The sequence below is a fragment of the Hemibagrus wyckioides genome, linkage group LG09 (genome assembly GCF_019097595.1).
Source record: "Hemibagrus wyckioides isolate EC202008001 linkage group LG09, SWU_Hwy_1.0, whole genome shotgun sequence".
Classification (NCBI taxonomy): domain Eukaryota; kingdom Metazoa; phylum Chordata; class Actinopteri; order Siluriformes; family Bagridae; genus Hemibagrus; species Hemibagrus wyckioides.
Window position 1 is genome coordinate 20,074,836 of NC_080718.1, and position 13,583 is coordinate 20,088,418.

Below are 13,583 nucleotides of genomic sequence, written 5' to 3' on the forward strand. Positions count from 1 at the left end.
CCCAATCCTCCGGCAGCACCGGGTCATCTCTTCCAATTAAGCTCCCCCACCTCCAGCCCAGATCTCACTGCCCCTCTCAGGCCTGCTGTAATTGAAATGCGGGGCATGTCTATTCCTGTTTCATTCTCACTTCAGTGTGCACGCTGAGTCAATACTGACGGAGAAGGACAAATGGCTACAGACATTATCAGGGATGTGTACGTGTAGGTGTGTGTGTGTGTGTGTTTGCAAAGATGTGAGCATCTTAGGCCTTATATAGTGGAAAACACACTGAAAGAAAGAGATACATATAAATCCATACATACTCAATTGACATCAACATTAGTAAAGCAGTTTCTACCTTCACTGCAGGCTTATTAATCGAATTCTGACACTCAATATGTTGGCAGTGAATGGGATTCCAGGCTGCAGAAATAGGAATGGAGCAAAGAAGAAATTTGCATTTTAATGCAGTAATTTTAAGAAATAAGTAACAAATAGAGAATATGATTCAGATCATTTGGAAATGTAAAGATCTTAGTGTGCAGTCAAGTGTTTGGGCTCATCTACCCATAGAAAGGTTTTCTCAGAATGTGCTATTTTACACATTTTAGAAAAAACGTCTAAGCTGAAAAATGGCACCTAAGACGTATGCAGTGACCAAAATGTGTTAAATAAATCAAAACTAATTATATTTTAGATGCCTTAATCACAGCTTAATAATAATTATTTTCACTATTTCTATGGCAGATGCTTTTACAAAAAAAGAAGAAAAAATCCACATATCCATGCATTTTTTTTTATTGCATAAATACTGCTTAACAAATTTAGACTGGAGTAGATATTTTGGAAATAATCTCAAACAACATTAGCTTCATTACTTATTCAGTCTTATAAACTCATTTTAGCACAAGCCATTAGATCAAAATGCTTTTAAGATAATGAAAAGCATACATTCAATCGGTTGTGTACAAACCCGTGATGGTATATATAAGCAGAACTCAGTGTACCAACAGTATTGACTCACCTGTGTACTGGAGCCCCCTGTATTCACTAATTGCACCTGGAGGCTTTAGATTAGGCCAGTAATGGAAGAGCATTTGGACAGCAGGAGGCTTTACTTGGGATGGTCCATAAGATATTACATAGAGAAGGTCCTAAAAACAGTAAAATATTCACTGTGAGAGGCAATGTCCAACATGGAAATATAATCAAAAGATAATAAGATCTGAAAACTCTACCTTCCACACTTCCTGCTTATACTTCATCAGGCACTCCAGAAGCTGACAGTGGTACACTAACACCAGCATAAAAACAGCTGATCAGCTAATGTTTATTTTCTTATTATTCTCTAAAACACTGGAATATATGCAATGTATCTACCTGGGTTTGAGGTATACTGCATAGCAATCATTAGCATAGAGGAAGCCGAAAGATTGACGTACGCAGGGACCCCTCCTTCTCTCCGAGTTGAACCCACTTTAAAAAAATCAGAAGGCATCAGATTATAGAAACAAATGGCAATGTTTACATAAAGGATCCCTTATCTAACAATATTTTCTGCATGTGTGCTAACTTTAAGAATCTTTAAAAATAAAATAACTAGCATAAGTAGCAAAGTCATTTAATTGATAATTAAATTGCTGGCAAAATATTTCTACATTTATTAACATTTATGACTTAAAGTAAGCCCACATAAATCAGCAAAAAATTAATAATAAAATAAATAATGCTAAATGATTAAATATATTAATTTAACGGACCTTCATATAAAGCATTTCTGAAAACTCCCATTAAAACCATTTCAGATAACAAACAGATGTGTACAGTTTGACTCTCTCTGTCACCAGTATCCTGGGAATTCCAGCTGTGAGAACATCATGCTGATCTTTGGGACAGAGTGTTCTATTTTACTTGGCTTTAGATGTGAAATCTACTCTATTGAAGATGGACCTTGGTCTTTGCAAGGCCCCAATCTGTCAGCTCTTGCTCCATTTTACAAAGAAAAGCAGAAAATGTATATGCTTATATACTATATGAGCTATACACTCAATGATATAGACAGCAGCCATTTTAGGATAAAATAAAATAAAATAAAATAAAATAAAATAAAATAAAAAATGAAGCATAATACTCACATATAGCCATAGGGAGAAAGGACGTGCTCAGGTATTCTATGATGTCTTTGTGTAGGAAGGGCGGGAAGGTGGCTAAGGTGGAGATCATAGTATAGGGCAAAGTGCTGAGGATATCATCACTGAGAAAGGGTAGAAGGCAAGTTGTCGTGTAAAATATGGCCTGCCCCAGATCTGATGAGGGGAAGAGGAGAAAAGTAAAGAGACAAAAAAGAAAACTAATGTAACCTGCTCTAAAGAGTATTGTATATATAGGTATGACACCAGACAGTCAGCAAATCTCTGAAATTCAAAGCATAAACAAAAAAAAGAAAGAAAGAAAATTTTACACCTATTTTAATAAATGTCTTAGAAAGTGTGGATTACTTTTTGCTCAGAGTAACCCACCACAGATAGACAGTTAATCTTTAGTGGTGTGTAGAGCACTTAAGTGGTAAAACGGGCTCTGAGGTTTGATAAACTATTCATACCGTACAACAAACCAAAACACTGGCAAAGACACTTGAGCAGGTCACAAGATTTTGAAAAGGCTACCTCTGTATATTGAGTATATGAATTAAGTAATAGCTATAATAGATGTTCAGCAGTTATTCAGAATATAATACAATTCTGATATACCGCATGTATTTATACATGTATATCAGAAGTGTACAACTTTGGTTCTTCACTCTTTTTTTTTTACTGGACTGAATGGCATGTTCGTAACATGAGTGTTGAGCACCCTGACTGGATCACTCACCGTGCTGACCATGCTGCAGCAGGGGCACCAGGTCAAGCAAGGTGACGAGGGTGGCATAAAGCCCCTGATAGTCCAGAGAGGGGTACTCTGAGAGCTGAGCGTCCCGACTCTGCTGGGCGGCCCCCCCCCGGTCGGCCGGGGCGTCCCGCAGAACGCTGTAAAGGAGGGAGCGAGTAACTGTAGGGTTGATGGAACTGACTTGTGGTCTTAGAGATGGGGTGAGTGGGAATGGCACAGGAAAAAGACACATGGTCATGGGCACGGCCAAATTGGAAGCTTCCTGGCTCTCCTTCCTGCCTGTACGGGACAGGATGCTGCTCCGGGGGAGAGGGGAACAAGGGAAAAAAAGAGACAACAAAGACACAAAGAAACAGCACATTACATTGAAATGGCTCTACAGAGACAGTGTAAGTAGAAAAGAACCAAACCCAGATAAACCCCACATAGGATGCAGTGTCTCCACTCTTACATCACTGATCATGTGTGTTTTTTTCTTTTAGCATTTTTAGAATTATTTTCCACTTATGCAAGTGGCAATACTTCCATAATTATTTTTATTATTATTGAAAACAAAAAGGTGCCAACAGAAGCTTGCAAAGAACTGCAATGATCACTGCATCTCATGCGTATCTGGTGACAAGGAGCAAAAATATAAAAAAATGGCATGTTTTCAGTGGCAGCCCCGTACTTCTCCAGAGGAAAAGCGTTAAAGAAACACTGACCCCTCTGATTAAATCAATTGCGGGGCAGCCGTGCAGGTCAAATCAGTTAGGAGGCCAAATAACCATGCTTTGTTCAAGAAACAAAAAAAGAAAGAATGGCAGGAGCTGTCAAAGATGAGAGCAATTTCAAATTGGTTCGGGCACAATACAGAGATGACACTTCTGAAACATGCTTCAGCCAGTAATAAACATGTATGTGAGGTTAGACTAAAAGTTCCCTGATCACAACACATGTTTATTGCATCATAAAAAATAATGTCAGTATGTAAGTACATTATGATACTTGCTCAGTATCATTGGGGAAGAGAACTAATGAGATCCAACAGGCATATGGATTTCAGTTCTAAAATAAATGTAGCTAGTCTACGGTTAGGGAAGAGACTGTAATGGAAAAGGAATAAGGTTGCTTCAAACGGGATGGCTGGTAGCATAATGCTTGTGGACTAATGGGGGATGGACATTTGTGTTTGCTGTCTCCTGGGAGTATTTTTCCCTAATTCTCTGAAGGAAAATGGCAGCAAAATTTCATTGGTCTGTGATGGGCTTGAGAGCATTGGGAAGAGAAAAAATTTTGTCTTTTGATGCACATTACATAAAAACAGTGTGATGTGTCATTGGTCAAACTGCAAACCTTATAAACATTTATCTATAAACATATGCATGTCACTGGTAGAATTCAGTTCAACATTTCTATTACTTGTAAACAGTGAGGCTAATACACAAACTGAATCATACTCGTCTATAAGATTTCATCCTGTTGTTTATCATTTAAATCATTTTTGCAAATGCTTAATGCACAATACATAAGTTAACTACAATTGAACTGAATCAGCAAAAGTATACGTTTAAATTCTAACTAAGTTAGAGTTCAAGTTAATTCTAACTCTACATCATCTGTATATATTCCTCAAACAGTAAGTACACAAAGCACAGTCACACACACACACACACACACATACACACACGCTATTCTACATGTCCAAACATGTGTAACTCAAGACTCCATGGACAAGCAAGCAATTAAATCAAAGTTGTCTTATATAAACAGTGACGCAATGTAACAGGTTTTATATAATAGAACGTAATATAATATAATAATAATACCGTATAATATAATATAATATAATATAATATAATATAATATAATATAATATAATATAATATAATATAATATAATATAATATAATATAATATAGATTAGAAAATAATATATTTGATCCATATAAACTACATAATCATTGTGACAGTTCTCAGACTGCTACTTCTGTGTCAAATCAGATGAGAGTTTACTAGATTTTTTGGCTCTTACTCAGACAACATAAACTTTCCCACAAGACCTCTTGCCCTTTTCAGTTACGTGTCAGTAGCCCCCTGCAGCAGTCCTGCTGAAACACTACTGTGGCCGTGTATCAAATATCCATTTGGCTGCTCGATCCTCTCTCTGTCTCTCTGGCTTATATTCTCTCAAAGACCGTGACATATGCTGTGTCCCTGCTAACCTGCTCTCAAGCTTCGCTGCTCATCTTTTTTACCCCGGGCTCTCCGTAAAACAGGTGTCTGAAAAAAATCTAAACATAGAAAGTGTTTGAAACGGGCTACTTTCACTCTTTTTGGAAAATGACTTATGGTCCTTGCGTTGACATTCTTATCACCACTGTCCTTCCTGTAACCTATATTTTATACTAGGCAACTATTTTGTAAATAGTTTTGAAACAAACAACCTTTTGCCCTTTAACTTATGTTCAAGGCTACTAGATCATGCTTCCAATGTAATGTAATGCAATGTAAGCAATAAAACACAATGGGGCATGTTGTTATAGGAAAATAATCAATGACGGGATGGTGTGATGAATTACCACCCTGAAGTTGATTATTTTCCAGTAACAGCAAGTCCTGCAGTGTTTAATTCCTTAAGAATAACATTTTGGTTTTCTTTTGAAGTTAATAAAACAAAAATTCAACTTGTCATAACGAGAAATCTCCCTCTTTCCTGAAGACTTTTCCATGTTGGAAAACTTAAAGCTTTACCACTTTCTGTCCTGTCACTTTGAGATTCTTTTTAAAAACGTTAAGGAAATGACTTGCAGAGGAAGCTGCAAAATATTGCAAGGTTACATAATTTTATTCCCTAATATAGTGGATGCAAGTGTAGAGGATGCAGAAGATAAGGATAGGTGGAGAGAGATGATTCGCTGTGGCGACCCCTGAAGGGAAAAGCCGAAAGAAGAAGAAGATAACTAATATAAACTATTACCTACTGGCTATGGTGCTGTCACACCTAGCTTCTGACTAATCAGATTCAGTGTATGGATAACAGAGAGAGTACAGAGCAAGCCAAATGCTTTAAAAAATATAACTAGGCAATATTCGAAACATACTAGAAATCTGTACTGTACCATTGCCACAATGTAATCTACACTACACTCCTGATAATAAGATACTACAGATACTAATTGTTCCCAAGTACCCTACAATTACTTAACACTAAATCTCACATACCACAATTATCTGTAGTGTGTATCTTTACTTCACCTGTTGGTCCAAGCGTAGTACACTTACCTGAGCAGGGTTTGAGAAAAGTATTTCAGTGTGTTTGCAATGTCTGTCCCAGACGGCACAGGGTAAATATTGTGTTGCACACGGTTGTGATACTCTTGCAAGTATCGAATCTTAGAAGCAACTAAACAAAGAGCAAAGTAATACATAATCAAAAACAAGCAAGGCCTCAATTGCCTTCAGTGAGGATTAAAGAACATAACTGGGCCTAAATGTCAGCCAAATCTGCAGCTTTACACTGCACTGTACACCATGATATATACATACACAGTGATGGACAAAAAACATTAAGATGATAAGGGCAGCTTATTTATTACCAGAAGCCAACGTCAAAAGGCACAGAATTTCAAAATGCATATGACATTCAGATTTGACACAAAATTGAAAATAGGAGACATTTAATAAACAAGTTCAGCATCTGTTAATATAACCAATGTTATGCCCACAAATACAAACACAGTTTAAAATATCTGAATGCTAGGGTATAGGATGATTTCTGTTAAGTTATGGAAAACAATCGTACCATGATTGGTTAAATGGTGGTGGTCCACATAGTGTGTTTTGTTGCTCTCAAGAGTTTTATATGAAAATGTATTACACATATCACAAGATTATTCCAGTTAAAAAATCGCTGAATTCAACTTTAAACCCTAGCCAACTTCTGCCTGTTTATTTCTGTTCAACAGGGATTAACAAGTGCATTAGTGAGAGAAATGCAAGACTTTGGGCCTGTTTCATCCCTTGCTAATAAAAGTCTTTAAACTTGCAAGCCACTGAGAAGGAATTAATTCATAGGCTGAAACTATAAACTTTATTTGGGATCTTTACGACTCCTTTATTTATCAGTGGAATTCAATGGCTGAAACTGAGGTGAATTGAACATGTAGGCTAATGTGTTCACAGACACCTCCAACAATCAAGTGAAAAAACTTGAGTTATATATATATTTTTTTAGTTTTCCTTGAAGTTGAAACAGGATTAATGCACTCTACATAAAATATACCTACTGTAATACAAACAAGTACAAATTATACATTTTATGGCACAGTTTCATTCCAAACAAATGACTCTCTTTGGAATGGCCAAATCCTATACCATTTAACATTTCATAAATTACAAGTCGGCAATATTTTTAGGGCTGTTTTTGGGCATCATGTAGTTATTTTCAGTATATATTCAGTTTGCTCTATTTAACCTGCACACGTGACCTTTAGTCAGGTCAGCAGTGAGCCATAGATAGTTGTTTTGTGATTCCACTTTTCCAGTGAGCCATACTAATGTGTATTCTCTCCTAACACGCATGATCTATCTGTTCATCTTCAATGCTATATTCATGGCAAAAAATATAGCATGTAAACCCTTTAGAAAGAGACAGTGACCAAAAGAGAGAGAGAAAGAGAGAGAGAGAGAGAGAGCAACCTGTCCATTGTTTTAGAATGCTTATAATTTATTTTACAATATTTACATCTTCTTGTTTGGTGATGAGCCTTCGCATCCAGTTGTGCTGTACTTGTTAATTCTTATTATATACATATATATGATATGAACTCCCTCTTTGGAGATGCAGAAGCATCACATTAAGCAGTCATCTTTCAGAAGTCCATTTTCCAGCTCGACCTTGAGAAATGCCTGTCTTGACCAAATCTTTCTTGTTTCATTCAAACCTGATTTTTCTTTGGTTTAACGTTTCACCTAGAGAGAAAACATCTCATTAATGTCCTGCAGCCTGGAGGACGTGTTGCAGCCTTCTGCGCCTTAGCAACGTCTCTCTCTCTCTCTCTCTCTCTCTCTCGGGGTCTCTCTCTCTCTCTCATCACGAAGGGCAGCTACGTTTACGCACATCCTATATTCAACAATGACCATCACTGCGGCGTGAAATAAAACAAACGAGTGCCAAATGTACTTACACTGCTCTGCTTTCGTAGACATGCTGAAACCTCGGTGAGAATCATAGAGGAGTCAGATTGGAGATGTGATTTAACCCTGCGGTGCTTGCGGTCTCCCCCCCCCTCAGTGTTGAAAAAGTGAGCGGAGCCCCCCTTGCGCTCCGGCTCGCGCAGGTTATACCACTATTGCCACAGCATCTCCAAACGGCATTCGCTAACCGAAATAAGATAAAATAGACTCCCTTCTTCATCAAGGCAGGTTGTCGTTTCCCCAAGTCTCCTCATCTCAGAGGTAGCCCGAATGTTCGTTTCGTATTCGCGGTAAAAAAAAATAAAAAAAATCAGCAAAAGGTAGGCTGGTCTTCCCGACTCACCTTTGTACCGCGAATGGACTATTCCGTGTCGAACATTTTCCATTGATGATATTAATTTCTGGCGACCATGACGTAGTTGGTGGGGGATTTCATGTCTTTAAGGGGTTTTTTTCCCTTGAAAATAAAAATGATGCATGGACGCAGCTGCTTCTCATAATAGGTGTGATGTAGGCTGAGCTGAAGCTGCAACAGTTGGTTTGTGAGAAATTATTTTAGTAGCCCTGATCCTAATATATTGTATTGGTATGACATAAGTGAGTAAATTCATGGTTCTGGTTTATTTCTAAATATAATTTTAACTATAAGGTTGCACTCCGACATAATGGTATCAGTAATAAAAGTCTGTTTTTATGTTGTACTTTGCATGAAATGTGTGTGAAGTTTGTGTCTTTCTTAAATCGTCTTTCTAGGGTCAATTTATATGCCTTATACTGTATACTGTATTAATATTTTCATAAAAAAACAGGTACGGCAATCTAATACTAACTGCATCTAACTGATAGTGTACATTAGATCCGTACACATTATATTGCACTTTACATGCATATACATAAAATTTTACAGTACATTATTTATACAATCATCGCCCTACTTCAATTCTGTGTTTTTATTTATTAGTGCCTAAATAACTATTGGGTGGTCCTCACCAACTTCTATAAACAAGGAAATAGCGTCAGGTGACAACGACAACAACAAAAACACAAAGCTTTCAACACGTCATTGTTTAAAGCAAAATTTAAGCTTTCACATGTTTGCAAATTTGCATCTGAACAAACCAGAAAAATTCTGCAACAACATTATTTGAAGTGATGAGACCAAACAGGAGATTTTTGGTTATCATGGATCATGTTTTGTGATGCCAGTTATCACTTAGGGAAAAATGACTACATGTTGAAATGTGTTGTTGTCACACGATGCAATAGTAAATAAAGAACTGCAGAACTATTACATTTAGATTTTGTCACATGACAAATTTCATTTTATTTCAGCAAACACAAAGCTATGTGATGTGGCAGCAGGTGAGTGACATAGGTGGTCCATAAGGTCACACTTATGAAGGCGGTGTTTGCCGGTATACTGGGATGTGGTACATGATCCATCCAGCAGGAACCAGGAGACCAAGGGCAAAGATGGACATGGTAAACACTGTCTGCTGTAGAGATACAAGTGGGAAGTAAGAGATTAAACACTTTTCACATTTTGCTGGATATTGCATGTACTGTGTTTGGAGTTCACTCAACACACATACAAATACCATATGCACCACAGAAGTGTCTCTCAACCCTGATCACATGTTTGCAAATGAGATTTGACCATGGCCTGTTTTTTAGGAACTTAAATGTATGGAGTCATTTGAGATGCATACAAACTGAAACATATACCCAGTGATAAATGTTCTAACAATAATTAACTCAAATGATCAATGAACTAATACGTCTTCTTGCACCGACAACCTGACATAGGTGTCAATCACATGTAGAAAGTATCAATGCCAACTGGATGCATTTATTCTCATTAATCTTTTCCTGCTTTTTGTCTTGCTGTAACATTTTACATAAAAAAAAAAAGTAAGCATTTTAGGTTTGAGAGCATTATCTGTAGGTTTTAGGTGTGAGACCGATAGTGGACACTGTTGACTATACTAATTGACATGTTCAATATTATTGATTAATATTATTGTGGCTATAATTACATATAATTAGTAAGTATTGCAGTATAAAGCACGCTATTAGAAATATTATATACAGAGATATCAGCTAGGGGAAAAAGTTTCTTTAACCATAACCATAACTTGCTAAAATATGACAATGTTAATATAAATATTTACCCCAGGTCCGATCTTTTCCTTAGGTGGCTTGCAGTAGATATTTGATCTGTGATCTTGTTTGGCCAGCTTCACTCGCACCACAGCCCTGACATGCCGTTGTAGGCCTGAAAACATTTTTGATGATAATTCTATGGACTGTCTGCACCCAGTAAGATCCTGAATGAGTTATGTGTGTGAACCACAAGAGTGACTTGGAAAATATACATCCTGTTTAGAGACTACAGCAAAATCAGCCGTTATCCTAGCATCAGGGAGGAGTCTACTCCTGGGCTGTGGTCACAATCCAAAATTCTGCTGTATCCACTGTCTCACAGGAATAACTAGAAATAGCTTTCCTCTCATATTCATCTTTTACATAGGAAACAATATCACTTGAATGAATTTGCATATGAATTTCTGTAAAATCTTATTGCTAAAAGAAGGCGATATCCTAGGTCAACCAGAGATCCAGCTTAGGTTTAAAAACTAGGGTTTTTAACAACAGAATAATGCCTATCATGTACAGTAGCAACAGCTGGATTTTGTGTCCCTCAAGAGGAAGCTAGAAGTCATTATGTTACCACTACAATGGCCCTTAATATCACAATGGTTAGTTATGCATTATGAAATGGTTTTGATCATGCATTATGGAAAGGGGTGAAGCAGAAAAATAAGACAGTGAACATTGACATTTGTGCCAATCATTCTTTTAAAACTGTCAAAACTGTCAAAACTATATATATATATATATATATATATATATATATATATATATATATGTGTGTGTGTGTGTGTGTGTGTGTGTGTGTGTGTGTGTGTGTGTGTGTGTGTTTACATTTCTTTGCTCACAAACCAGAAAGCAGCCTACAGTCGCCACCATCTGAGTGACTGCATTATTGCATCTAATCCTACAGTTAGGATGAATTCAGGTATACTGGGATATCCAGTTGAGTGGATTTAGAGGATTTAGTGGGTTTTCCAATAAAACAAAGAACAAAGCACACTGAGATTAATCTTATTCAATCTACCCTTGCCCTCTTAGACCATTACTTGGGCTGCTAATTAGTATATAGATATATTTTTAGATATTAGATATTTCTTTATTTAATGTGCTGTTTTCATATTATTTTAGAAGTTGATATTTATTTTAATCCATTGTTATGCTGCTTCTACAAGCAATAAATTACCACAAAAATATAAGTATTGAAATATTGAAATTATTGTGCTTTAAAAAAAGAAAACTCTATTACTGTAGGAAATTAATTATAGAAAATTATTATTCAGGCCAGCATCTCAATGTGTAATCAATATGACTTAGTCTGTTCTGTTCATATATTATTAAACATGTAACTGATGGTGAAAGCAAAGCTGTGAAAATGTGTGTCCCAAATTCCCAAACACATAATAAAAATGGTTTTTCATTCCACCTTGACAAAAGTGCAAGCAGAAACAATTCTCCTGTACATGTAGTTAGTCAATACCTTGGGAGGGTTTTTATCATAGGAATTAATTTCTTGTATTCAACAAAGCTTTAGTATGCAGGTTTAATAATGAATTACTATTTCAACGATTTTTTGAATTATTAAATAGATAAATCGATGTGTTGTGTTTTTAAAATAATAAAAAATGATGATGATGATGATGATGATGATGATGATGATGTGATGGTCTTTAACTCATTCATTTAATCGGAATGACATGATGGAATAAAGGAAAGCAAAAAAAATAAAAAATAAAATAACTGGTCTGTGGTATATTTCTTCACAATCCGAAATGATTAATTTCTCCCTAAATAAAAGCACTATGTAGGGTGTACAATAATGCCATTCTAGTGCACTATATGTCCAGCAGGGAGCGATTCTGTATTTTGGAGTTTGTCCACGTTTGTCAATGGCGTGTAAGGATTTGTGCAATACTTCAGTTCACCGCTATGGGGCGACAGAAGACATATAAAACATAGCTCCATTGAGAGATTGGTGGAGTCGCTGAAACGCAAGCTCAGTAACGTCACTCGCCTCCGCAGGCCACAACAACACGGAGCAGAGCAAAGCAAGGGGAAGGCTTCCTTTAAAAAACAAAATCGTTTCCACATCAACGTGTTTACTTTGGAGATGTACGAAAAGTCAGGTTTTGAGTAGCTGTGAGGATTGTTTAGATCGATATCTGGGTCGTAAAGTGACGCGAAGTATTTTTTGTGCTTTGTTTGTTGGAAGGAATCTCTAAACTTAATAAGCAGAGAGAGCAGAGCGCGAGACAGACAGAGAAAGAGAGAGAGAGAGAGAGAGAGAGAGAGAGTGAGTGAGTGAGTGAGTGAGTGTGTGCATTCAGCTGGAAGAAATGTGATTCAGCGATGAAAAGGTAAATGTTTCTTCTTCTGCTTTCGGCATGTGCTTAACTTTCAGTCTGAACTCATTTTCTCTGGTTTCTTCCTCTGCTCAAAGCGTGCACTCTCAGTATGAAGGACTGGGGGGGGGATCGCTTTCTCGGCGAATTTGTTCCTGTGTTTTTTGCACGTAGATATCCTGTAGCCGGTCGTTGTGTCGCTGGGGTTCGATCTGTTAATCATTTGCACTGGAACGGATATTTCAATCCGAATTAATCGGTTCCGATGGAGGAAAAAAAGGGGGAAAGGATTTGCTTGGCATGTAACATGAGCTCGGGCGTATAAAGCGCTCGTGCAGACAAAGCCATCCCGTTTACTGTCCTCTATTCTCTTGAGATCCAGCATGCTGTGTGTGTGCTAATCCTCTAACAGGCAATTATATCGCCTTTTTTATACGTTTGTAACTGCCCATCTATCTCATTTACGTCTAATAAGACTCCAGGGTGTCCCGAAAGCATTGCACTGTGTGCGGTTAAAGCGTGCAGCATCCTGTTTCACACACAGGTAGCCAAGCAGGTAGGTCCAGCCCTGTGTGTGTGTGTGTGTGCGCGCGCACGCTCACACCTACTGGAAAAAGAAGCACATGGATCATAGAGGGTAATTTTTGTTTTGTTGGGGTTTTTTTAGGGACACGAATTAGCAGGAAATATTAAATGTTATTACCCCTGTCCAAGAATGGAAAGTGTGGGGTGATACTATGAAGCGGTCATGAGAGTAAAAATAGAGGTGACTGATACGGTGCCACCTTAGATCCTCATGGCAGTCGGCCATATGCTTGGGTCTTCTTGCCTAACCTTGATTACGTCTGCTAATGGTTCAAGAGGTGGAGAGTTAATAATGATCTATCTATCTGTCTACCTTTCTAATTGTCTACCTATCTATCTGTCTATCTTTTTGCTTATGCCTACCCCATACTCTCTCTCGGACTCTACAGGGCCTGTCCAGTTTCTACAAAGCCCTCAATAGCTCCGCTCCTAAAGTTTAGATGATGGTGAATCCATT

The 13,583-nt window shown here is 37.4% G+C and overlaps 2 protein-coding genes across 6 annotated transcripts in view; one reads left to right on the plus strand and one right to left on the minus strand.

Annotated features, from left to right (window-relative positions):
• Positions 1–8,175, minus strand: part of LOC131359820 (protein unc-79 homolog) — a 32,911-nt gene extending 24,736 nt beyond the window's left edge. For all 4 annotated transcript variants that reach the window (XM_058399955.1, XM_058399956.1, XM_058399954.1 and 1 more), the window contains exons 1-8: positions 8,039–8,175; positions 6,135–6,255; positions 2,854–3,167; positions 2,118–2,288; positions 1,363–1,458; positions 1,221–1,276; positions 1,007–1,136; positions 341–405 (exon numbers count right to left, since the gene is read on the minus strand). In XM_058399955.1, the coding sequence (XP_058255938.1) occupies positions 341–405; positions 1,007–1,136; positions 1,221–1,276; positions 1,363–1,458; positions 2,118–2,288; positions 2,854–3,167; positions 6,135–6,255; positions 8,039–8,060 (975 nt within the window). In that variant the 5' untranslated portion in view covers positions 8,061–8,175. The remainder of the gene's footprint in view (positions 1–340; positions 406–1,006; positions 1,137–1,220; positions 1,277–1,362; positions 1,459–2,117; positions 2,289–2,853; positions 3,168–6,134; positions 6,256–8,038) is intronic.
• Positions 8,176–12,185: 4,010 nt separating this feature from the next.
• The window catches only part of LOC131359123 (BTB/POZ domain-containing protein 7-like), a 29,810-nt gene continuing 28,412 nt past the window's right edge, over positions 12,186–13,583 (plus strand). For both annotated transcript variants that reach the window (XM_058398721.1, XM_058398722.1), the window contains exon 1: positions 12,186–12,556. The gene's annotated coding sequence lies outside the window, so the exon portion shown is untranslated. The remainder of the gene's footprint in view (positions 12,557–13,583) is intronic.